Source organism: Lynx canadensis, chromosome D1 (genome assembly GCF_007474595.2).
Source record: "Lynx canadensis isolate LIC74 chromosome D1, mLynCan4.pri.v2, whole genome shotgun sequence".
Classification (NCBI taxonomy): Eukaryota; Metazoa; Chordata; class Mammalia; order Carnivora; family Felidae; genus Lynx; species Lynx canadensis.
Window position 1 is genome coordinate 4,541,643 of NC_044312.2, and position 24,437 is coordinate 4,566,079.

At 42.3% G+C, this 24,437-nt stretch overlaps 1 protein-coding gene across 5 annotated transcripts in view; it reads left to right on the plus strand.

The window, feature by feature from the left end:
* The window catches only part of LOC115524822 (transport and Golgi organization protein 1 homolog), a 36,867-nt gene extending 19,240 nt beyond the window's left edge, over window positions 1–17,627 (plus strand). The window contains exons 2-12 of one of the 5 annotated variants that reach the window (XM_032594972.1): window positions 5,675–6,229; window positions 6,351–6,511; window positions 6,626–6,661; window positions 6,736–6,803; window positions 6,931–7,025; window positions 9,237–9,341; window positions 11,165–11,272; window positions 12,775–12,929; window positions 13,556–13,632; window positions 15,200–15,326; window positions 16,877–17,627. In XM_032594972.1, the coding sequence (XP_032450863.1) occupies window positions 6,626–6,661; window positions 6,736–6,803; window positions 6,931–7,025; window positions 9,237–9,341; window positions 11,165–11,272; window positions 12,775–12,929; window positions 13,556–13,588 (600 nt within the window). In that variant the 5' untranslated portion in view covers window positions 5,675–6,229; window positions 6,351–6,511 and the 3' untranslated portion in view covers window positions 13,589–13,632; window positions 15,200–15,326; window positions 16,877–17,627. Of the gene's footprint in view, window positions 1–5,674; window positions 6,230–6,350; window positions 6,512–6,625; window positions 6,662–6,735; window positions 6,804–6,930; window positions 7,026–8,166; window positions 8,311–9,236; window positions 9,342–11,164; window positions 11,273–12,774; window positions 12,930–13,555; window positions 13,633–15,199; window positions 15,327–16,876 lie in introns of those variants that run through there. The other 4 variants (XM_032594973.1, XM_032594970.1, XM_032594971.1 and 1 more) reach the window with 4 other exon arrangements.
* Window positions 17,628–24,437: the final 6,810 nt, after the last annotated feature.

A 24,437-nucleotide genomic window follows, 5' to 3' on the forward strand; every position in this document is an offset into this window, starting at 1 on the left:
AAATAAGAGTTCAGGACCAAATGGCTTCCCAGGGGAATTCTACCAGACATTTAAAGCAGAAATAACACCTATCCTTCTCAAGCTGTTCCAAAAAATAGAAAGGGAAGGAAAACTTCCAGACTCATCCTATGAAGCCAGCATTACTTAGATTCCTAAACCAGACAGAGAGCCAGCAAAAAAAGAGAACTACAGGCCAGTATCCCTGATGAATATGGATGCAAAAATTCTCAATAAGATACTAGCAAATCGAATTCAACAGCATATAAAAAGAATTATTCACCATGATCAAGTGGGATTCATTCCTGGGCTGCAGGGCTGGTTCAACATTTGCAAATCAATCAGTGTGATACAGCAGATTAATAAAAGAAAAGAACCGCATGATCCTGTCAATCGATGTAGAAAAAGCATTTGACAAAATTCAGCATCCTTTCTTAATAAAAACCCTTATGAAAGTTGGGTTAGAAGAAACATACTTAAACATCATAAAAGCCATTTATGAAAAGCCCACAGCTAATATCATCCTTAATGGGGAAAAATTAAGAACTTTCCCCCTGAGATGAGGAACACAACAGTGATGTCCACTCTCACCGCTGTTGTTTAACATAGTGTTGGAAGTGCAAGCATCAGCAATCAGACAACAAAAGGAAATCAAAGGCATCAAAATTGGCAAAGATGAAGTCAAGCTTTCACTTTTAGCAGATGACATTTTATTATACATGGAAAACCTGCTAGATTCCACCAAAAGTCTACTAGAACTGATACATGAATTCAGCAAAGTCGCAGGATACAAAATCAATGTACAGAAATCCGTTGCGCTTTTATACACTAATAATGAAACAACAGAAAGACAAATAAAGAAACTGATCTCATTCATAATTGCACCAAGAATCATAAAATACCTAGGAATAAAACTAAACATCGAGGTAAAAGATCTGTATGCTGAAAACCATAGAAAGCTTATGAAGGAAATTGAAGAAGATAGAAAGAAATGAAAAAACATTCCATGTTCATGGATTGGAAGAATAAATATTGTTAAAATGTCAATACTACCCAAAGCAATCTACACATTCAATGCAATCCCAATCAAAATTGCACCAGCATACTTCTCGAAGCTAGAACAAGCAATCCTAAAATTTGTATGGAACCAGAAAAGACCCCAAATAGCCAATGCAATATTGAAGAAGAAGACCAAAGTGGGAGGCATCACAATCCCAGACTTTAGCCTCTACAACAAAGCTGTAATCATCAAGACAGCATAGTATTGGTACAAAAACAGACACATAGACCAATGGAATAGAATAGAGACTCCAGAATTGAACCCACAAAAGTATGGGCAACTAATCTTTGACAAAGTAGGAAAGAATATCCAATGGAAAAAAGACAGTGTCTTTAACAAATGGTGCTGGGAGAACTGGACAGCAACATGCAGAAGAATGAAACTAGACCATGTTCTTACATCATTCACAAAAATAAACTCAAAATGGATAAAGGACCTGAATGTGAGACAGGAAACCATCCAAACCCTAAAGGAGAAATCAGGGAAAAATCTCTCTGACCTCAGCTGCAGTAATTTCTTACTTGACACATCTCCAAAGGCAAGGGATTTAAAAGCAAAAAATGAACTATTGGGACCTCATGAAGATAAAAACCTTCTGCACTGCAAAAGAAACAACCAAAACTAAAAGGCAACCAATGGAATGGGAAAAGATATTTGCAAATGACATATCAGACAAAGGGCTAGTATCCAAAATCTATAAAGAGCTCACCAAACTCCACACTCAAAAAACAAATAATCCAGTGAAGAAATGGGCAGAAAACATGAATAGACACTTCTCTAAAGAAGACATCCGGATGTCCAACAGACACATGAAAAGATGCTCACCATCGCTCCTCATCAGGGAAATACAAATCAAAACCACACTCAGATACCACCTCATGCCAGTCAGAGGGGCTAAAATGAACAAATCGGGAGACTATAGATGCTGACGAGGATGTGGGGAAATGGGAACCCTCTTGCACAGTTGGTGGGAATGCAAACTGATGCAGCCGCTCTGGAAAACAGTGTGGAGTTTCCTCAAAAAATTAAAAATAGATCTCCACTGTGACCCAGCAATAGCACTGTTAAGAATTTACCCAAGGGATACAGGAGTGCTGATGTATAGGGGCACTTGTACCCCAATGTTTATAGCAGCACTTTCAACAATAGCCAAATTATGGAAAGAGCCTAAATGTCCATCAATTGATGAATGGATAAAGAAATTGTTGTTTATATACACAATGGAATACTACATGGCAATGAGAAAGAATGAAATATGGCCTTTTGTAGCAACGTGGATGGAACTGGAGAGTGTCATGCTAAGTGAAATAAGTCATACAGAGAAAGACAGATACTGTATGTTTCACTCTTGTGTGGATCCTGAGAAACTTAATGGAAAACCATGGGGGGGTGGGGAAGGGAAATAAAAAAGATAGGGAGGGAGCCAACACATAAGAGACTCTTAAAAACTGAGAACAAACTGAGGGTTGATGGGGGGTGAGAGGTAGGGGTGGGTAGGTGATGGGTATTGAGGAGGGCACCTTTTGGGATGAGCACTGGGTGTTGTGTGGAAACCAATTTGACAATAAATTTCATATTAAAAAAAAAATCTCTTCTTTGTTCTGGGGCTCCTGGGTGGCTCAGTCAGTTAAACATCCAACTCTTGGTTTCAGCTCAGGTCATGGTCTCATGGTTCATGAGTTTGAGCCCTGCATCGGGCTTCGTGCTGACGGTGGGGAGCCTGCTTGGGATACTCGCCCTCTGTCTCTCTCTGCCCTTCCCCCTGCTCACTTGCTCTGTCTCTCTCTCAAAAAATAAATTAGAGTATTAAAATCCCTTCTTTGTTCTTTAAAAATGGAACTAAAAGTAATGAGTAAAGTATTCCTGATAACTATGTGTTTTGTTGAAGAATAACAGTGAGATGCTTGAGGTCACTAATGAATTTTTTAATGACATAATTCCAAGTGTGCACGCTTCGTTGCAATCTGAGAGAAATCAGAATGTCAAGAATCAGGGCTTCCTGAGTTACCATAATTTGATGTTTGCGCCATTTTGGTCATTGGGTGAATTGAGCCCCTTAACCTTCCATGCTGTCTACTGCTGTTCCAAGCAGTAATACCATAGTACCTCTTTTATTTAGGAGTTAGGCAGAATTTGTTTTCATAACCTGGGTTAATTTTTATATCATTCAGTGCTGCCAGGAGAGAACACTAGAGGTTTCTTCACCATGTTGAATAGTTCTGTTCCTCTTAATTCAGAAAATTTTGAAAGTGAATCTGGTGACAATATTTCTCTTCCATAACGAAAAGTCATTCATTGGAGCTTTTTGGCTTGAAAGATTTTACACTGTCTTCCCTTTTTCATTGTCATCCAGTCACAGTTCCATTGTCTGGAAACCAAGATAGTTGCTCTGAAACATTTACACCTTCCACCGTTATCTTCATCCTTCATTTCTTTATGTGTCTGGCTTTTCTTTTTGGCCCAAACTGGATCGACTGTTTTTAATGATACAGGGACTGACTATGGGGTGTGTTCTATTGACAATGCTTCTTTGTGACATGTTGTCCAGTGTTTGTTTGGAAAGCCTAGTACACGTTTTGTTTCTATCTTACTTGCAAATCAGGGAAAGGAAAAATCTACAAAGAACTTGGAAAGTGTTATTTTAGTAAACACTTCAGAAGTTTCCAAAGTAAATTCCCTCTATTTCCTGCAGGATTTCCACTGTACACTTTAGCTTTAAAGAAAAACAAATCTTTTATGTCTTAGAATATTTGATTTATATGTTATCTACTGAGTGATCTTCTTCTTGGGAAGAAGTCACTAGAGAGAATGTTTTTCTCAGGTTCACTTCTCCCTTAATGAAGTTCATACCAGGGAACTGAAATCAAAGTCTGAAGAACAGCCTCTGCAGAAAGAAAATGCTCAGCTTAAGATCCAAAAGAATCAGGTAACAAAATTTACTATCAAATGTTATATAAATCAGAGAACTGAACATCATTACTTTTTTTTTTTAAGTTTCTCTTAACTGTGGTAAAATACATGCATTAGAATCTTTCCCATCATAAACATTTAAGTGTACATTTTAGTATTGGTAAGTACATTCGCTATACTGTACGTTCTTCTATAGTCATTCCAGCTTCCTCAAATCTGTCTTAAATTCAGGAGATACTGCACGCATCAAGGATTCGATGCAGAGAGTCTTGACGTCTAATAAATGTAACGTGGAAAAGGTGTTGCATTGGGGGGAGGGAGAAAACCACACTTGGTAGAATGAGTTTGCTCTGGGAAGGTAAAAAGTGGCTTCCTGCCTTGGGAGTCTTGTCCTTTCTCCTCTCCCCCCTCATGGCCACACTCGTGGGAACAGATGTGCACACTCAAACTGTTTTATGCTTGATAGGCAGCAAAAGGGAACTGGGGGACAACTGTGATGCACTTAGGTGTGGGAAAGGGGCAAAAGACGCCAAATGGGACATGCTGAAGAAGAATGTAGATGTTCGTGTTGGAATGTGTGGACAAAGAGAGAAGCTCACAAAAGAGTAAGACTTTCAGGAGTTAATTGTTACAAATACTGTTGTAAGAACGAATGTGTCAGACAGCGGGGGTAATTTTCTTTCTTTGAGCACATTTAACACCAACCATACTTTTACCATAGTAATCAGTAAAGAATTGTGTTTCTCCCTTCTGCCTTGAAGGTGATCTGCACCTTCCTTCACTTTGTGGAAACCTCAGGGTTCATTTCAATGTCCTTTACCTTTCAGCCCCATCGTTGGCAACATGACTGCCATATGTACGTATATTTTTGGTTGAACTCTAGACATTGGGTAGGAAATATTGGGAGGAGAATTCTGGTGTACTGTGATGGTATCTTGCTGCAGATGATATGGGAGTTTATGTCTGGTAGGAGATCAGGGGTGCCAGCATGACTGAAACCTGTGAACTCAGTTTTCTTTCCTTTCCCTCTTTCCCTTCTCTTCATTCCTTTTCCAGGAGACAGTATTCTGAAGGTGGGCAATTCACATCATTTTCTTTTCATCAGTGTATTTTGCATTCTTCTCAACTGATGTCTTTGAGTCAGGTGGCAGGAGTTCCCTCGTGAAGTGTAGAAATGTCCAGTAGGTCATTGTACAGTGTTAATGACACCATGTCCAAGAAAGATGTCTCTATGGCAGTGTCATGGCCCGAGCCTTGATTGAAAGTTCAGGGCTCTTGGGAGAAAGTCAGGAACCCTTGCGTCATCCTTATGTGTTTAGTTGTGATGAGTTGGCCAGGCTTGGTTTTGTACATTGAAAAGAAATACGCGTATGCCGTCCCCATCACAAGCACAAGTCTGAGACTGGGAGGGCACTTAGTGCATCTCATGTGGGCTTTTTATATTTATGTGATGTATTGATGAGTAGGAATAGAAAGCTGTGAAGAGAAACTCAGAGTTGCCAAAGACTTGCCAGCATGCTGGAGTTTGAGTTTGTTTAGTCCCTTAATGGGGTGTGTCAATGCTTCCCCCTGGTTGTGTGTGAGGATCTGTGCATTTATGGGGAAGGGGAGAGGGGACATTTGAGTCCTGCCTTCAGATTTCAGGGAGGGAAGAAAGGCAGAATTTCACATGGGCTACCAGGTAATCTATGTTTCTTTCCCCTCTAGAAGGCTGGGACTGAAAGAATGGGAGCAGGTGGAAGGGGAGAAGCAGCTCCCCTTCTCTTCTCAGCCGCAGAGGAGAAACTGAAATTAGCTATAGAAGAGCTATGGATCTACCAGTGAATTCAGCTCACACGATGTCCATTGTATTACTTTGAAACTTTGTACAGTGTTTAGACCCAAGTAGCACACAAATCTACACAAATATTCAGGAGACATTTATTTATATAGACACTTCAGGAGAAATGTGACATTTTCCAGATGTTAAGTTAAAAATATTAATCTAAACAAGTTAAGGCACTAAAGATTTCCTGATCCCTGATGCTGGCCAGACTATGTGGAAATGTGGTTCCTGAACATGTTTCTGGAGGTGCTGGATATGATTACAAACCTCAGGAAGCAGTTTGGTGGAGGACGAATCACATTGACAAGTATGACCATCCCATTTAAGAGACCCACTTGTTGTAACCATGAGAAATAATGATGAAGATACAAGGAAAAGAAGATTTGGACTTTACAATGAAAGATCCTCATTGCAGAATTAGGGAGCTGTCACCACAGGTAAGGAGACCGTGTCAACGTGGAGCCCCACAGGTATTAATAATAAATCCAAGATGATGTAGCGATGGCTTTGAGCTTTCTGTACTCTCCTCCTCATGTGAAATGTGTCTTATATGATCAGATCGTGTGTATGAGAACTCAGTTCTTATAATGGGAACCTGGGACAATTAACATCACCCTCAACATGGTACTTCATCTGATGAAAGCCATTTCACACCCAGGAGAAGAGTAAAAGAAACACAAGAACAGCTGCAGCAGTCAGAGCTCACCTTCGGACACCAGGTAGCCTGCACTCTGCCCAGTAGTTCTTGAGTGCTTCAGCACCTAACGCAGATGATCATAATGGGCCACTGAATCTCTCCACATGGGTTTTTATTGATGTGCTGACTCTTTCAGATGGCTCTTGGTGAGAAGGTGACTCAGGACAACTGGGTAAGAATGTTTTTCTCTCCTCTTCTTGCGCACATCCTGCCACAGCTGAACGTGGATGTATTTCTCTCTCCCAGCTCGGGGCTCGTGATCTGGAGAGGGCGGTGGCTGAGCAGAGCAGGGAGGTGGCCTACTTGAAGTGCAGGTACAGGATTTTGACATATTTATTTTAAGGGTGCTGTGATGTTTTTAAAAAGGCTAAACTGTTTGGTGTCCATTGGAGGCCTGGGTGTGGTAGCTCTTAGTGAAACTGATTCATCTTGATCTTCAAGACTGGAAGTCATCCAAAGACAGAGGCTTCCAGAGGAATTCAGGAGGCACAAACCAATGGCAAGAAGACCTGACAGGGAGATCCCTCCATGGAGAGGTACGGAGCACATCGTGAAATGCAGTAGTTTAACTTCTGCAGCAACATCTGCACAATTGGCTTATTGTTCCCGTGGGTGTAATTGTTTGGTCTCCTGCAAACAGTCCCAGGTGGTTACTAGAGGGCAAAGTTGTCTCACAGTGGTGACAGGACACTGTTTCCCTCAGATGCCCCAGCCAGCAGGGCTCTTTGGGTCTGTCCCTTGTGAGTGGTGTAGCTCACGCCCCTCCAATGACTGTGGGCCCCCCTACAACCTCCCAGTTACAGTTAACTGGAGAGTGGGTGCTAGAACGGATGTGGGTCAGCCCCCCTTCCACCTTGAGACAATGTTGAAGGATTTTTCTTTTGTTTCACATGAATAATGTGAACAACAGCATGAATTGGAGGCTGTATGTCCCGATGAGCTTTCTTGATTGGCTTTTGGATAAATGCTCCATAGAAAATACGCTTTCTGTAAAGAAAGCGGACATTTATTTACCTCTGTTTGGAGGTCCCTTTATTCTTTAAAAGATGTTTTTTTTTTTTTGTTTTTGTTTTTTTTTTGTATTCTGAACTATAGTACTCCATTAGTATAGTAAATCCTTGTGAAATTTCACTCCTCTAATGTTATTTTATTAGTGTAACTCTAAAACTTTGCAGGTCATTCCACATGGAATTAACCTTTCCCTACCTCATTACTATAGTATTAGTCTCTTCAAGGCAATTTCTGTTCATGAATCCTCACATAATCCCTTGTCATGTACATAAGGCAGATGATGTAGACAGTAAACCACTTCAAACACCCCACCCATGCCTTGTAGAAAAAGACAGTGTGCTGTTCATGCTGATGTTTACAGACATTATCCTAACTAAACCATTCTTATTTTCATTTTTAATCTGATAAATTGTCATTTCCCATGATGTGTATTAGGAAACCCTTCTCTTCATGTTAATTTCCAATGAATTGAGCCCTGACCTGTCCACAGTTGGTTCATTATCAAATATCCAACCAAAGCCTTCTAGTGCCTTCTTCAACGCTCCCCTGAGTCCCAAGGAGCCACCTGGGCCATGTGGAAAACCCTCTGTTTCTGTGAAGGGACCTGATTGTAGGAAGATGGAGGAAGGCACAGAGGGTTTTTTTTTTTTGTTTTTTTCCACCCAGTCTATGCAAGTCAGAAGAAACCTTCATCCCTTCTTTGGCCTCTGTCACATGCAGAACCTTGTGCCACTTCTGTGAGGAACAAGAATTCTGTCCCTACTATGGACACAGAGAAGGTCAAGGGAAATGATGTGACCATTTTCAGTTGTAGCTCTCTCTCTGGAATCTTTTTCTCTTTATACAGACTTTCTCCTGGTCTTGTCTTTAGGTTGTGTGTTCTGAGATATATCTATGGTGTTATTTACTTTACAAAGAGTAAAACTCTTTCCCAAGAGCCTATGGGCCTCTCTGTTCTTAGCTTGTTGGTCATCTTTGGTGGTGCCTCCAGAAGCCATAAGTGTTTAGAGGCTGAGGACCACAGGGAAGTCACTGTGTGTTTGTGGAAATATCATGAGGAGGATGACATCTCACTGCACACTTACATCTCTTGGCCTGGCTCACTTCTTCCAGACCTCCTTTCCTGGGAATGTTCCTGAAAACTGAAAGAGTAGTGTTGTTGTTCTTTTACTCCTTTTCTATCCAGAGTTAGTCGGCAACCTGTTTAGAACATCGATTGTAATTCTTACTAACTGAAAAACATGAAAAGCCCAACTTTCTGAGAGGTGCGTAGCAATTTTGAATGCTCTTATTCGAAGGTTATTTTTTTCTAAATTTCATAATTCATCAATTTTCCCATCTCTTTTGCAGAGTCATTGCAGCTGTTCAGTTAGTAAAAATATTATGAATTCTCAGGGAAGACATATTTGCAGTAGAAAATGTACACTGGAACTGAAGGAACAGAGAGTGAAAGTCAGGTCTGATGTGCCAGTTTCTGGAAAAGAGCTGAAGCCATGTTCATGTAACCAGGTTCTTTTATGGCCTCTGTAGCTGTTATAGCTGGCATCTTCTATTCATACCTTAACTGTCTTTTCCATTTTGATATCAGAACATATTCATTTTAATTCTGTCATTTCAAATTCCAAAATATTTTTCCATGGGAAAAAATGAGTCTGTGTGTCACAGTGTATGTAAAAATTCGGCATTACCTGTGAATTCACATATTATCTATAACTTTTCCTAACTAACACCTGTAGGTGGCACTGTTCCTGCAGAAAACACTTTTCCCAATTCCCCTTTAGGGATGTCATCTCCCCAGAGATCTCTGTGGCTTCGGACAGCAGGTCCAGAGAGGGAGCCAGGTAAGCAGAGGCTGCCAGCAGGACCTTGCAGGCAGAGCTGGTATCAACTCCTGCTTCACCTTTTGCAAGCCTTTTACCTTCATTCCTCTTAGAGCCTGTTTCCTTACATTTAGAGCAGGGTGTGGCTGGCCATCCTTACCTTGCAGAGTTCTGAGAATCAGAGCTCGGGCACGAAAGGCCTGTAGAAGGTTCTCTCATGAGTCTCCGTGGTGAAACCACTCATTAGAATTAACTGGAGGCAGACTAAAGATTTAAATGAATGCTATGAAACCATAATTCCCTGTCCTTCTATCTGCTCTTAATATGCCAAGATGGAGCTGTTGAGGTGGTAAAGGGCTGGGTGGAGAGTAGTCCTGGAAATAGATGCCTGTGTGTGTGGAACAGACATTCTTTAGTAGTCTGGAATTATCTATCTGATCCTCTAGGACCGGCCACTTCCTTCCTCCATTTCCAGACACAGCCAGTACCATGCATGCTGCCAGAAACTTACTGTCTTGGTCTCTCAAACTCCTGTAAGGTCTAGGTGGGACCCAGTGGGAAGGGTGGAGTTTTGCAGCACTGATGCTGCCCTGTTGAAACCAGGTGGAAGGGAAGGAGACAGGCACTGTTCCTGCTTCATCGTGGTTCAGCTATGTTAGCGTTGGTGTTGGTGTTGGATTTCTCACCTTTTACCCTAACATATCTCAAAAGTTTAATATCTGTCCTGCAGGTCAACATGGCTGCCAGAGCATTTCCTTCTTTCCCAGAAGTGCCCTCCATGAGGTACCCATGGGCTGCCCTTTATGACCATTCATGAGCTCTGGGCCACCCCCATATTCTCCATCCTGGTGGCCTTTGGGACCTCACCCTCCATCTCCATCTCCACCTCCACCATTTGGTAAAATGATCTGAATAGTAGAAGTTGACTTGTAAAGCACATTTTATCTATTTTTTCTTGTTGAGTCTTTGGGGGAAGATGCAGCGATGGCATCACAGGGCTTTCAGGTCAGCCTGACTGAGGGCATTGTAACATTCTTGGGACATGCATGAAATGGGCTGTTTTTTCCACATGGTCAGCTGGGCAGCAAGTGTCTCTTACAGAGAAGAAACAGGCCTTATACAGGTTGACAGACATAGCACTCTTTAGGATGTAGCTTGTTACAGAGACCACGTATTGGGCTCTCTGAGGGATGAGACATGCCCCTAAATTTATTTCTAGCTAGTTGATACCTGAGCTGTTCACAGTTGCTTGATCAGTTATGAAAACACCTGAACCAGGGCCCTGTGGAATCTCCCTCAAAGGTCAGGGTCAGATCTTTTCTCTTGACTATAATATTAGTCTAAGTCCATTTCTATTCAGAAATAGTTATATAATACCTGCTGACATGTGGAAGGCAGCTTATAGATAAGCTGAAGGATTGAACAATTCCCCTGGAGCCAGACAAAACACACCCATGCTCTTCTGTTGAGGATTTATTGATGTTATACACCAATTGAGACTCTCATTTTAATTCTTATCTATCATGAGATGGTGATTTATTACCCCTAATATATATTAAGAAATGGCTGTTTTGGTGACGATTTCCAGATTTCTATTTGAGCTGACCTGTCGAAAGTTATTTGACTAATTAAGAAGAACAAGAACCAGGGCCCTATGGTTTCTTCATTATGATGATGGGATGGATCTCCCCCTTATCGTCGGGGTCACCTGAGGCTTGTGGGTTACTCTCTGCCTTTCTTCATGGTCCTGAGTGTGGGGAAGAGTTTAAGATGTCACAAGATGTGGTGTTTGTTTGAATTATGCACGGTCTACTAAAATCAGAATACACTTCCATCCCTTCTAGAGCCTTTAGCCGATCCAGAAGCTGGCGTCACTCCCATGAGTGACAAAAACAAGCACTCTACCAAAAATGCCAAGAAGGACCAGGAAAATGCTGGGGCCATTTTCATTTGTAAGTCTGTCGGGACACCCTCATTTGCGATACAGCATGCTCTCCAGCCTTTTCCCTGTTTTTCGTGTTGTGTGATATGTCTGCCTGTTTCTATTTGCCAAATGCAAATCCTTAACCCAAGAGTCTACAGGCTTCTCTCTTTTCAGCCTGTCACCTTTTTTCTGGTAAATTTAGTGGCCAAAGGAACTTAGAGATTGAGGACCCTATTGCTTTTCCCATGTGTTCTGGAAATAACACAGGAAGATAACACTGCGCTCCATACTAAAGTCTCTAGGCTTGCTGACTCCTACCATACCGCCTCTCTGTGGGATCAGTGTTGTTATTTTCCTTTTTCTGGTCATGCGATTACGTGTTAAAGCTATCTGTTAATTGGAAATGTGAAAAGACGCCCCTCTATTTTTATATTGTGTGCCTTGTACAATTTAGAGTGGTCTTAGACAAAGGTCATTGTCATAACTCACCACCTTCACATCTTCGTTGGTAAATGAGCTGTTTGAAATCCTTCAAGCTGTGCCTTGGGTAAAAATGTTTTGAACACAAGGTCCTTCACTTGTGTTCACACGAGCAGGTTCTGTTGTGTCTCCAATCCGTTTTAGAGCTGATACCATCACTCATGACACATCCCAGGGAATTGATACCAAAATCAAAACATGTTCACATTAATTCTGTTACATGAATTTCTTCTTTTTTCCCATATGATGTATTACTCTGTGTCTTCGTAGTGTGCTCAAAATCAGAATTCCTTATTTTTTTTTTAATATATGAAATTTATTGTCAAATTGGTTTCCATTAGAATTCCTTATGAATTCAGATAAACACATGTGGGCTTAGTAGACACTGGTAAATAATGTGTTTGTCACAGCAAACACTTTCTCAGTTCCCCTGCAAGACTCCAGGGATCCCCAACTCCCCAGTGGCCTCTTAGGCCTTTGACAGCACTTCCAGAGATGGGGAAGACCCCTTTCTCAGGGAGGGAACAGAGGGGGCAAAGTGAGGGGCCAACAGGCAGAACTTTTCCTCAGTAGTAGCTGTGATTTTTTTTGTGCGGAAAGTGAGCTGTGTATTTGCACTCAATTGTGTGTGTGTATGTGTGTGTGTGTGTGTGTGTGTTCTGAAGATGCCAAAAACAGAGTTTCTACAGTCACTGTAGTGGAGGGATGCAGGGTGATCTTGGACATAGGTGTCTTCCTGTCTGGAATATGCTACTTCATTTGTTTGGACTTACTTCTTTTAGTCCTCTAAGATGGGATCATTTTGTTCTCCATTCTCAGACATGGGCAGGGATATGTGGTGTCAGTAGTTTAGCCTCCTGCATTTATTTGCCTAGGCTGTAGGTGGTACCCAGTGGGAGGATAGAGTTTTCAGGTAGTGATGCTACTCTCTTGGATCCTAGTGGCAGAGAAGGTGGCAGGTACTGACCCGTACTTCTCTGGGTTTCACCTGCTTTGGGTGTCGGTTCTCTTGTCTGGCATCTGAACGTAGCTGTCACTTCTGTTCTGCAGGGCAGTGTGGATCCATGGGGACCTCCTCTGTTAACTGGAAGATTCTGCACACCCTACCTACCCTAGAGGCCACCCTACGGGCTCCTGGGCACATCCACCTCTTGAACCTTGGTGGCCCTGGGGACTACCCTAAACCCCTCCACCTGCACCACTTGGTAAGATGATGTGAGCAGTATGAGTTGACTTTGAAAGCACATTCATCTGATTTTTGTTGTTGTTGAGTCTTGGACAAGGTGCAGAGGTGTTACTACGGGGCATTATAATGCAAGAGAAATGTGTCTGCCGCCATTACCACATTCCTCGAGTGTCTCATGATCCACATATCATCTTTGTGTCATTTCCCCCACTCTGTTGGTACATATGTCTCTTGTGGAGATGGAGTGGGGCCATATACAGAAAAGCAGGCATGGCACTTCAGCAGATGTGTGCCGTACACAGTCCATGTGCTGGGCGGTGGGAGGCATGAGGCTCAGCCTAACGTATATCTATCCAGTTGAGCCCTCACTCATCCACAGTTGTTTGATGAGTCATGAAAGCACCTGAACCAGGGCTATAACAGGTCTTCATCAAAGTTTAACGGATGGTTCTCCCCTTCACCTTGGGATCGCCTGAAGCATGTGGGATACCCTCTGCATGTGATTTGGGATGTGAGTGGGCCAAAGAGTTTAAGTTGTTTGAGGAATGAGGTGATGGTTTTTGTTTTTAGTTTTGTTTTGTTTTGTTTTGTTTTTTTGTCTCTGCACAATCTACTCCAATCAAAATAAACCTCCATCCCTTATAGGGTCTTTTGCAGATCCAGATTTTGCTCCCGTGATTGACAACAAAACTGACTCTACCACAAGGACCAAGAAGGACAAGGTAAGTGTGTGGACATTTGCAGTTGTAACTTTTTGTGGAAACCCTTATTTTTCTGTTCAGCACTCTCTCCTGGCATTGTCTCTGTTTTTTGTGTTGTATAATATATCTGCTTATTTTTCTTATTTTCCAAATGCACAACCTTAACCCAAGTGTCTACGGGCTTCTCCATTTTCATCTCGTCAACTCCTTGTGGTAAGTTTAGAAGCCAAACATGGTCAGGGCTGAGGACCTGAGGGCTTTTCCAGTATGTTCCTGGAAATAACCCAAGGAGGATGACACCACACTCCACCTGGAAGTCTTCTGGCCTGCCTCATTTTTTCTGCACCTCCTCAAAGTGGAATCATTGCTCTTACTGTTACTTCCTGTTCTGTTTTTGTCTAGGGGATTAACGTGTTCAGAAAATCCACAGTTATCCTTATGGTATGAAAATGCAAAATACCTTCACTCCAACTTTATTTTTGTATGTGTCATTTAGAGTGGTCTTAGACAAAGTAAATTTCGTACCCATCACATTTAGCCTTTTCTTTCTTTCTTTTTCTTTTCTTTTTTTTTTTTTTGGAAATGTGCTATCCGGAATCCCTTCACATGTGCCCTGGATATAAATACTCTGAACTATAAGAGGTGACATAATTGTCCTAGAAAACATGCATTGGAACATGAGTGGCAAAGAGAGAAAGTCCATAATTGCCTGCATCGTAATTCCCCATTGTGTCCTTCGTTTGTGTTCACATGAGCATGTTCTCTTGTGTCCTGTGTCAGTGTTACAGGTGAAACATGGAAATGTACAGCAGAAACAAAAGAGTGTTTGTGTTAATTCTGTTATTTAGAATTTCAGCTCATTTTTCCAGAGGACACAATTACCATGAAAATTGTACTGTACTTAAACTGAGAAGTACCATTGCATTAAAATAAATTACCTAAGCCTAACTAACATGTATAAGTGACATGTTTCTCTAAGAACATGACTTTCCAGGTTCTCTGCATGACCTCAGTATCCCCATCACCCCATGTGTCTCTGTGCCCATGGATAGCACTTCCAGAGAGGAGAAGAGCCCATTGTCGGGAGAGAAGCAGATTGGGCACAGGCAGGGGCTTAAAGGCAGATCTTTGAGCCACAAGGGCTATGATTCCATGTGTGGAGACTGGGATTGTCATTCCTTCTCATTCTGTAGTTCTTCACATACAAATAAGCAGCCTCTGTGGTAGAGGGGGATGAGGGGTGGTGGTTGATCCTGGACTTAGATGCCTTCATATCGGGAATATGCTATTTTATTAATTTACTCCATATTCACTCCATGAATCCTTTAGGACAAGAGCCCTTGCTGTCCTACATTTGCAGACATGTGGAGACCCTAGTTCCTTCCCATAGCCTCTGTTCCCCACCCCCAAAGCTCTCAATAGAACCCAAAGTATGGGTAGAGTTCTTTTGATGCCGATGCTGCCCGCTTGGAACCTGGTGGTGGGGAAGCTGGCAGAAGATGAGCACTGGTTCTTTAGGCTTCCACTTTTTGCCAGTGTTGGTACTTGGTTCTGTCCTCTGAACATAGCTTTCATTTCTGTTCTGCAGGCCATTATGTATGCAAGAGGGTCTGGTCCTTTCCTAGGTTTGCCTTGCAAGCTGTACCCCATGGATCACCTTTCATCACCAGTCATGGGCTATGGGCCACCTCCGGCTCCTCCAAGTACTCAATTTGGTAAGATGACCTGAACTGGATGAGTGACTGATAAAGCGTATTCATCTTCTTCGTGAAAGACTTTGTGGGAATGACGTAGAGATGGTTGTGAGGGCTTGGCAATTCACCTGCAAACCTGCCTGAGGACAGTGTAATATAAATCCAAGGTTTCTCAGGACATAGGTATGATGGGCTTTGCCATTTCCCTGAAATGAGGTGAGGTATAGGTTTCTCTTGTCAAAAAGAAAGAGGATTTTTACACAACAGTAGACGTATCAGCAGTACTGGTGTGTATTTTACAGACACAATGTTGTGGGTTCTGTGACAGATGAGACGCACCCCTAACTTTAGGTGCCTCAGGTGTCCTGTGTGAAATGGGGCACATACATTATATGACACAGAACTTGTGGTCACCATAATGGAAGCAGCAGGGAAGGAATGGGGGAAACTTGAATCACACAGGAATAGAAAGTAAGTTGTGGGTGGCAAGCAGAGTTTGAGGAGTTGTAGAAGGGAGGGTGTTGGGGTCAGTAGGATGGATTTGGAGGCCTTTCATGGCAGGGCCCACGGCCTGGGCAGGGAGCATGAAGATATCTGCAAAGAACTGCTTGACGGGTTCAAGCACAGTGTACAATGCAGTCATCATCTCTGGAATGTCAAGGTTACCACAGTGCACCCAGTTCATAATCTAAAAAGAAGACTGTTGTTTCCGTTGGTTTTCTGAAGGGTCTGCACATGTATGAAAGAATGTCCTGGAGATTTGGTAAATTAAACTTGGTCTTAGGAAATGCTTGTCTGCCTAAGTTTGTGTGTCTCAGTGAGACTAAGTGTGAAGATAGGTTGTAGATCAACTGAACGGCTTCCTTGGCCTTCAGCCTGAGTCAGATTCTTGGGGAATTCAGGGTTGAGGAGGAGCCGCTCCTGCTGAAGTCCGGTCATCACACCCCTGCATCTGCTGTCACCACCCTGCCTGTGGGTTTGCATCTCCAGAACTTCCCTCACAATTTCCTGAGGCTTTGCCTGTGTTCCTGTTGGCTCAGCTCTAACACCAGCTCTCAGTGGGGCCATCTCAGAGCCTGAGATTTGTAATCTGAGAAACAGGGACTATGTTGGTTTCTGAGGTCAGTACGATGAAGAGGTGACAAGCACATAAGGAATTTGTAAAATATATGGGATGAGTGGGCACTCACCCTTCTCAGGATATAAATGTATATGCACACAGAAGATCATCTACAGATGTTCATTCAATTTCATGCAACTGAGAGTATAATGCCTGAGGCTGAGAGATTGGCAATCACTATTTCAAAAGATACGGCAAAGACCCCAGTGTTTTTTCTATGAAAATTCAGGTCCTATTTTACAAAGAAGAAAAAGATAACTGTGATACTGTGTACATTCAGGAATCTAGATCTAAGATTTAAAGACAGTCATCTTCCCTTATAGGTAGACACACAGATGTGCCCACACAATGAAGTGTTCATCCAAGGCCACAGATCTGTTGTCCTCTATGCATTTTGTCTTCAACAATATAAGATCCCATTGTAATAACCCAAAATCTCTTTGACTTACAGGAGAATTTGAAGTTTGAAGAGGACCCTGAACTGTGACAAATGGGCTGTGGTCATGTAATATATTTAGAAAAGTTGTCTGATATACGTATTTGACTGAATTCTTTCCCTGACCAATCCTGTCCCCTCTATTTTGTCTTTGTTCGTTTCCCCTGATAAACCCATCACAATTCTGTGTCTGTGTCAGTATCTGCTTCCAGGAGGACATAACGGTCATTCTATTTTGATGTATACAGTGTGACTCCTGTATACACAGTCACAAACAGTTAGAATTACAGTAATAGGGGCAGAAGATAAGTCACTGTTTGAATTGTATTGACTGCACATGTCCCCTGCTTCCTTCTGGGGTGGTGGACACAACCTTCCTCTAGATCTGGTGATGGTGGCGTTCACTCCTCAATAGGTACTCGCAAGCATACGGTGCCTGTTAGTCACAGTGGTGTGTGGTAATCAGCAGGACAGCTGTCAGTCCCCACGAAGTGGCTGATTCCTGATTGCAAGAAATGGATGAGGAGTCAGCAGTGTCTCTGATAGAACAGTGAGGAAACCCTGCATTAATCCAGATGTTGTAGACTTTTCTCACCTACCAGCTACCTCACAGTAGCACCAATCCAGGTGGGAGCTGAGGTAGACTTACGGTAGTAGTTTTTGGGGTGAGACTTATGATGTCCTGTATTCCTCCCAGTGTTTTCTTTTAATTTTTTTGCAATGTGTTTATTTTTTGAGTGGGAGAGAGACAGAACACAAGCGAGAGAGGGGCAGAGAGAGAGAGGGAGACACAGAATCCAAAGCAGTCTCAGGCTTTGAGCTGTCAGCCCAGAACCCAACGAGAGGCTCAAACTCACAACCCACGAGATCACGACCTGAGCCGAAGTCAGACACTTAACCGACTGAGCCACCCATGTGCCCTTCTTCCCACTGTTTTCTCAGTGAGGGATGGGCAGGGCAGAGGTCGATGACATGATACCCTTTCCTCCCTCACCACCAAGGTGGGGTTGGTTGTAAGCATCTGGCTCTTTCCAGGTCCTCAAAGCCCATGCATAATGCCCCCGAGCCCCTGACTCCTGCTGGGCCCTCCTTCCTCCCAGGTTATGGAGGCAACCAGCCTTCCATCAACTTTAGGGTCATGGCTGGGCCACCAGGGGGTCAAGGTCTGGCTGTCCACATGCTTCCCAGGAGTGGCTTGGAACAGCAATGCTGCAGTAAAGGTCAGCATGAGCAGCTTCTGTAAACAGGATTCTCATCCACTGCGATCAGGGCCTGGGCTAAAACATGACAGGAGAGAGGGGGACACAGGATATGTGGTGTCCTGCTTCTTGGCCAGGGCTGCACAGAGCAGAAGGCCGAGGGCCTGGGGAGAGGCAGAGAGACAGGCAGGGAGAGAGACACTGAGTCAGTGATGGGGGAATTGGGCATGTCCGAGAGAGTGAGAGGAAGAAACAGAGGGAGACAGAAGTAGAGAGAAGCAGAGACAAAGAGGAGTCAAAGAGGAAAGGATGGAGCTGGTCACAGTGTGTGAGGGGGTGATGGGCCATGCAGGAGGGGCTCTGTGACGATACTCTTAGTGTTGGAGGCAGAAAGTGTGGGAACCCTGGGCATGACAGTTCCCTGAATGCAAGGCTCCAACCTCACTGGGGCAACCTCTGTACAGGCCATTGCCCCTGGGAAGATGGGTGCCCCTCATTTTGCCTGGTGTGTTGGGGCCCAGTCTCAGTATCGGTCATGGAGAGAAATGGCTTGAGGCAGAGTGTGCAGGTCATCAGCAGGTAAAGTCCAGAGTGTGCCCCATGGGGAGGTAACCATCATCTGTCTCCCCCACTGCTCCCAGTCCCTACTCCATTCCCCTGTGCTTGAGCATGACCTTCCCTATGTTCCAAAACCAGGCGTCAGGCATTGTGCTGTCCCCACAGCCTGCAGCCTGGAACTTGCAAAGATGGATTATTGATCTCAACCAAAAGCTTTTGAGAATAAGGTCTGTATTCTCCTTCTGGACCGAGTATGTGCAACATGGTAGTGCGTTGCTATTCTTACATCTACTGCTGATCTCTGGATTCTGGATTGTAAGTGAGCAGTTTAAAACACCACAGCCTTCTCTTACATGAGAGGAGAAACCTATGTCTTCACCTAGACTTCCTCAGATTGTGAAGACATGGCAATTATTATTTGAAGGCACAATTATCTACCTATGAGTCTGATGGAAACTATTTCATCCATCTTCACCCTGAAAGCATTTTTCTTTTTTTAAATTTTTTTTTTCAATGTTTATTTATTTCTGGGACAGAGAGAGACAGAGCATGAACGGGGGAGGGGCAGAGAGAGAGGGAGACACAGAATCAGAAACAGGCTCTAGGCTCTGAGCCATCAGCCCAGAGCCCGACGCGGGGCTCGAACTCACGGACCGCGAGATCGTGACCTGGCTGAAGTCGGATGCTTAACCGACTGCGCCACCCAGGCGCCCCTGAAAGCATTTTTCATTGAAAATATTACCCATGTAGAGGCAGGAAATTCATAACAGATGTGTAGCTCCCTCTGGGTATGCATTCTGACCTTGTCACATTTGTGTCATCAAACACATTACTGACAACATGAAAAATAAGCTCTCAACATCAAGATGGTGACATTAAAGAATGTGGTATAAATGGAATTTCATATGTTCTCAATTAGAAATAATTTTTTTTTTTTATTAAAAAAAATTTTTTTTTTCAACGTTTATTTATTTTTGGGACAGAGAGAGACAGAGCATGAACGGGGGAGGGGCAGAGAGAGAGGGAGACACAGAATCGGAAACAGGCTCCAGGCTCCGAGCCATCAGCCCAGAGCCTGACGCGGGGCTCGAACTCACGGACCGCGAGATCGTGACCTGGCTGAAGTCGGACGCTTAACCGACTGCGCCACCCAGGCGCCCCTAGAGTATTTTAAGAACAGGTATTAACTGTTAATTTTTTTTAATATAATCTATTTTCAAATTGGCTTATATACACCACCCACTGCTCATCCCAACAAGTGCCCTCCTCAGTGCCCATCACCCACTTTCCCCTCTCCCCCCACCCTCCCATCCATCCTCAGTTTGTTCTGTGTATTTGAGTGTCTCTTATGGTGTGCCTCCCTCCCTCTCTGTTTGTAACTATTTTTCCCCCTTTTCTTCCCCCATGGTCTTGTTAAGTTTCTCAAGATCCACATATGAGTGAAAACATATGGTATCTGTCTTTCTCTGACTGACTTATTTCACTTAGCATGACACCCTCCGGTTCCTTCCACGTTGCTCCGAATGGCATGATTTTATTCTTCCTCATTGCCACATAGTACTCCATTGTGTATATAAACCACAATTTCTTTATCCATTCATCAGTTGATGGACATTTAGGCTCTTTCCATAATTTGGCTATTGTTGAAAGCACTGCCATAACCATAGGGGTACAGGTGCCCCTATGCATCAACACTCCTGTATCCCTTGGGTAAATTCCTAGCAGTGCTATTGCTGGGTCATAGGGTAGTTCTAGTTTTAATTTCTTGAGGAAGCTCCGCTCTGTTTTCCAGAGAGGCTGCATTAGTTTGCATTCCCACCAACAGTGCAAGAGGGTTCCCATTTATCCACATCCTTGCCAGCATCTATAATTTCCTGATTTGTCCATTGTAGTCACTGACCAGTGTGAGGTGGTATCTCATTGTAGCTTTGAGTTGTATTTCCCTGATGAGGAGTGACGTTGAGCATCATTTCATGTGTCTGTTGGCCATCGGGATGTCTTCTTTGGAAAAGTGTCTATTCATATCTTCTGCCCATTTCTTCACTGGATTATTTGTTTTTCGAGTGTGGAGCTTGATGAGTTCTTTATAGATTTTGGATACCAGTCCTTTATCCGGTATGTCATTTGCAAATACCTTTTCCTATTCTGTTGATTGCCTTTTACTTTTGTTCGTTGTTTTCTTGGCAGTACAGAAGCTTTTGATCTTGATGAGGTCCCAATAGTTCATTTTTGTTTCTAATTCCCTGGTCTTTGGAGATATGTTGAATAAGAAATTGCTGCAGCCGAGGTCAAAGAGGTTGTTGCCTGCTTTCTCCTCGAGGATTTTTATGACTTCTTGTCTCACATTTAGGTCTTTCATCCATTTTGAGTTTATTTTTGTGTATGGTGTAAGAAAGTGGTCTAGTTTTCTTCTACATGTTAATGTCCACTTCTTCCAGCACCATTTGCCTTTTTTTCCCATTGGATACTCTTTCCAGCTTTGTCAAAGATTAGTTGGCCATCCGTTTGTGGGTCCACATCTGGGTTCTCTATTCTATTCCATTGGTCTATGCCTCTCCTTTTGTGCCAGTACCATACCGTCCTGATGATTACAGCTTTGTAGTAGAGGCTAAAGTCTGGGATTGTGATTCCTCCAGCTTTGGTTTTCTTTTTCAGTATTATGTTGGGTATTCGGGGTCTTTTGTGGCTCCATACAAATTTTAGCATTTTTTCTCCTAGCTTGGAGAAGAATGCTGGTGCAATTTTGATTGGGATTGCGTTGAATGTGTAGATAGCTTTGGGTAGTATTGACATTTTAACAATATTTATTCTTCCAATCCATGAGCATGGAATATTTTTCCATTTCTTTGTGTCTTCTCCAATTTCCTTCATAAGCTTTCTATAGTTTTCAGCATACAGATCTTTTACATCTCTGGTTAGGTTTATTCCTAGGTATTTTATGATTCTTGGTGCAATTGTAAATGGGATCCATTTCTATATTTATCTTTCTGTTGCTTCACTATTGGTGTATAAAAATGCAACCAATTTTTGTACGTTGATTTTGTACCCCGTGACTTTGTTGAATTCATGTATCAGTTCTAGAAATCTTTTGGTGGAGTCTTTTGGGTTTCCATGTAGGGTATCATGTTGTCTGTGAAAAGTGAAAGTTTGGCTTCTTTGCCAATTTTGATGCCTTTTATTTTCATTTTGTTGTTTGACTACTGATGCTAGGACTTCCAACACTATGTTAAGCAAGAGTGGAGAGAGTGGACATCCCTGTCCTGTTCCTGATCTCAGGGGAAAAGCTCTCCATTTTTCCCCACTGAGGATGATATTAGCTGTGGGTTTCTCATCTATGGCCCTTATGATGTTTAAGTATGTTCCTTCCATCCCGGCTTTCTTGAGGGTTTTTATTTAGAAAGGATGCTGTATTTTGTTATATGCTTTTTCTGCATCTATTGACAGGACCATATGGTTCTGATCTTTTATTTTATTAATGTGATGAATCACATTGATTCATTTGTGAATATTGAATGAGCCCTGCAACCCAGGAATGAATCCCGCTTGATCATGGTGAATAATTCTTTGTATATGTTGTTGAATTTGATTTGCTAGTATCTTGTTAGTATTTTTACATTCATGTTCATCAGGGATATTAGCCTGTAGTTCTACTTTTTTTGTGGGGACCCTGTCTGGTTTGGGAATGAAAGTAATGCTGGATTCATAGAATGATTCCACAAGTTTTCCTTCCATTTCTATATTTTTGGGACAGCTTGAGAAGGATTGATGTTAACTCTGCTTTAAATGTCTGGTAGAATTCCCCAGGGAAGCCATGTGGTCCAGGACTCTTATTTGTTGGGAGATTTTTGATAACTGATTAACTTCTTTACTAGTTATGGGTTTGTTCAAATGTTCTATTTCTTCCCATTTGAGTTTTGGTAGTATGTGGGTATTTACGAATTTGTCCATTTCTTCCTGGTTGTCCAGTTTGTTGGCATAGAATTTTTCATAGTATTCTCTGATAATTGCTTATATTTCTGAGGGATTGGTTGCAATAAATGTCTTGTGATTTTATCTACTTGGATCCTCTCTCTTTTCTTTTTGAGAAGTCTGGCTGGAGGTTTATCAGTTTAGTTTATTTTTTCAAAAAACCAACTCTTAGTTTCATTGATCTGTTCCACTGTTTTTTTTTGGGGGGGCGTTCTGTATTTGTTTCTGCTCTGCTCTTCATTATTCCTTTTCTTCTTCTGGGTTTGGGGTTTCTTTGCTGTTCTGCATCTAGTTCCTTTAGATGTGCTGTTAGATTTTGTACTTGGAATTTTTCTTGTTTTTTTGAAATAGGCTTGGATTGCAATGTATTTTCCTCTTAGGACTGCCTTTGCTGCATCCCAAAGCGTTTGGATTGTTGTGTTTTCATTTTCACTTGTTTCCATAGATTTTTAAATTTCTTCTTTAATTGCCTGGTTCACCCATTTGTTCTTTAGTAGGATGTTCTTTAACCTCCATGCATTTGGAGGGTTTCCAAACATTTTCCTGTGATTAATTTCAAGTTTCATAGCATTGTGATCTGAAAGTGTGCATGGTATGGTCTCAATTCTTTTATATTTATTGAGGGCTGTTTTGTGACCCAGTATATGATCTATCTTGGAGAATGTTCCCTGTGCACTTGAGAAGAATGTGTATTCTGCTGCTGCAGGATGAAAAGTTCTAAATATATCTGTCAAGTCCATCTGGTCCAGTGTATCATTCAGGGCCATTTTTCTTTATTGATTTTCTGTCTATATGATATGTCCACTGTTGTAAGTGGAGTGTTAAAGCTCCTGCAGTTACCACATTCGTACCAATAAGGTTGCTTATGTTTTTGATTAAGTGTTTCATATATTTGGGTGCTTCTGAATTCGGTGCATAGACGTTTGTAATTGTTAGCTCTTGTTGATGGAGAGACCTCGTAATTATTACCTAATGCCCTTCTTCATCTCTCGTTACAGCCTTTAGTTTAAAATATAGTTTGTCTAATTTAAGTATGGCTACTCCAGCTTTCCTTTTACTTCCAGTAGCATGGTGGGTGGTTCTTCATCCCCTCTGTTTCAGTCTGAAGGTGTCCTCAGGTCTAAAATGGGTCTCTTGTAGGCAGCAAATAGATGGGTCTTGTGTTTTGTTTTGTTTTTTTTAAATCAGTTCTAATACCCTATGTCTTTTGATTGGAGCATTTAGTTCATTTGCATTCAGTGTTATTATTGAAAGATATGGGTTTACAGTCATTGTATTATCTGTAGGTTTCATGCTTGTAGTGATGTCTCTTGTCTTTTGTGGTCCTTGTACCATTTTACTCACAGAGTGCCCCTTAGGATCTCTTGTAGGGCTGGTTTATTGGTGATGAATTCCTTCAGTTTTTGTTTGTTTGGGAAAACCTTGATCTCTCTTTCTATTCTGAATGACAGGCTTGCTGGATAAAGGATTCTTGGCTGCATATTTTTCCTGTTAATCACATTGACACTCTCCTGCCACTCCTTTCTGACCTGCCAAGTTTCAGTAGATAGGTCAGCTACTTTCCTTATGTGTCTACCCTTATATGTTAAGCCCCATGTATCCCGAGCTGCTTTCAGAATTCTCTCTTTATCTTTGTATTTTGCCAGTTTCACTATGATATGTTGTGCAGAAGATCGATGCAAGTTACATCTGAAGGGAATTCTCTGTGCCTCCTGGATTTCAATGTTTGTTTCCTTCCCCAGGTTGGGGAAGTTCTCATCTATGATTTGTTCAAGTATACCATTGGCCCCTTTCTGTCTCTTCTTCTAGAACTCCTATGATGTGGACATTGTTCCATTTTATCACTTAGT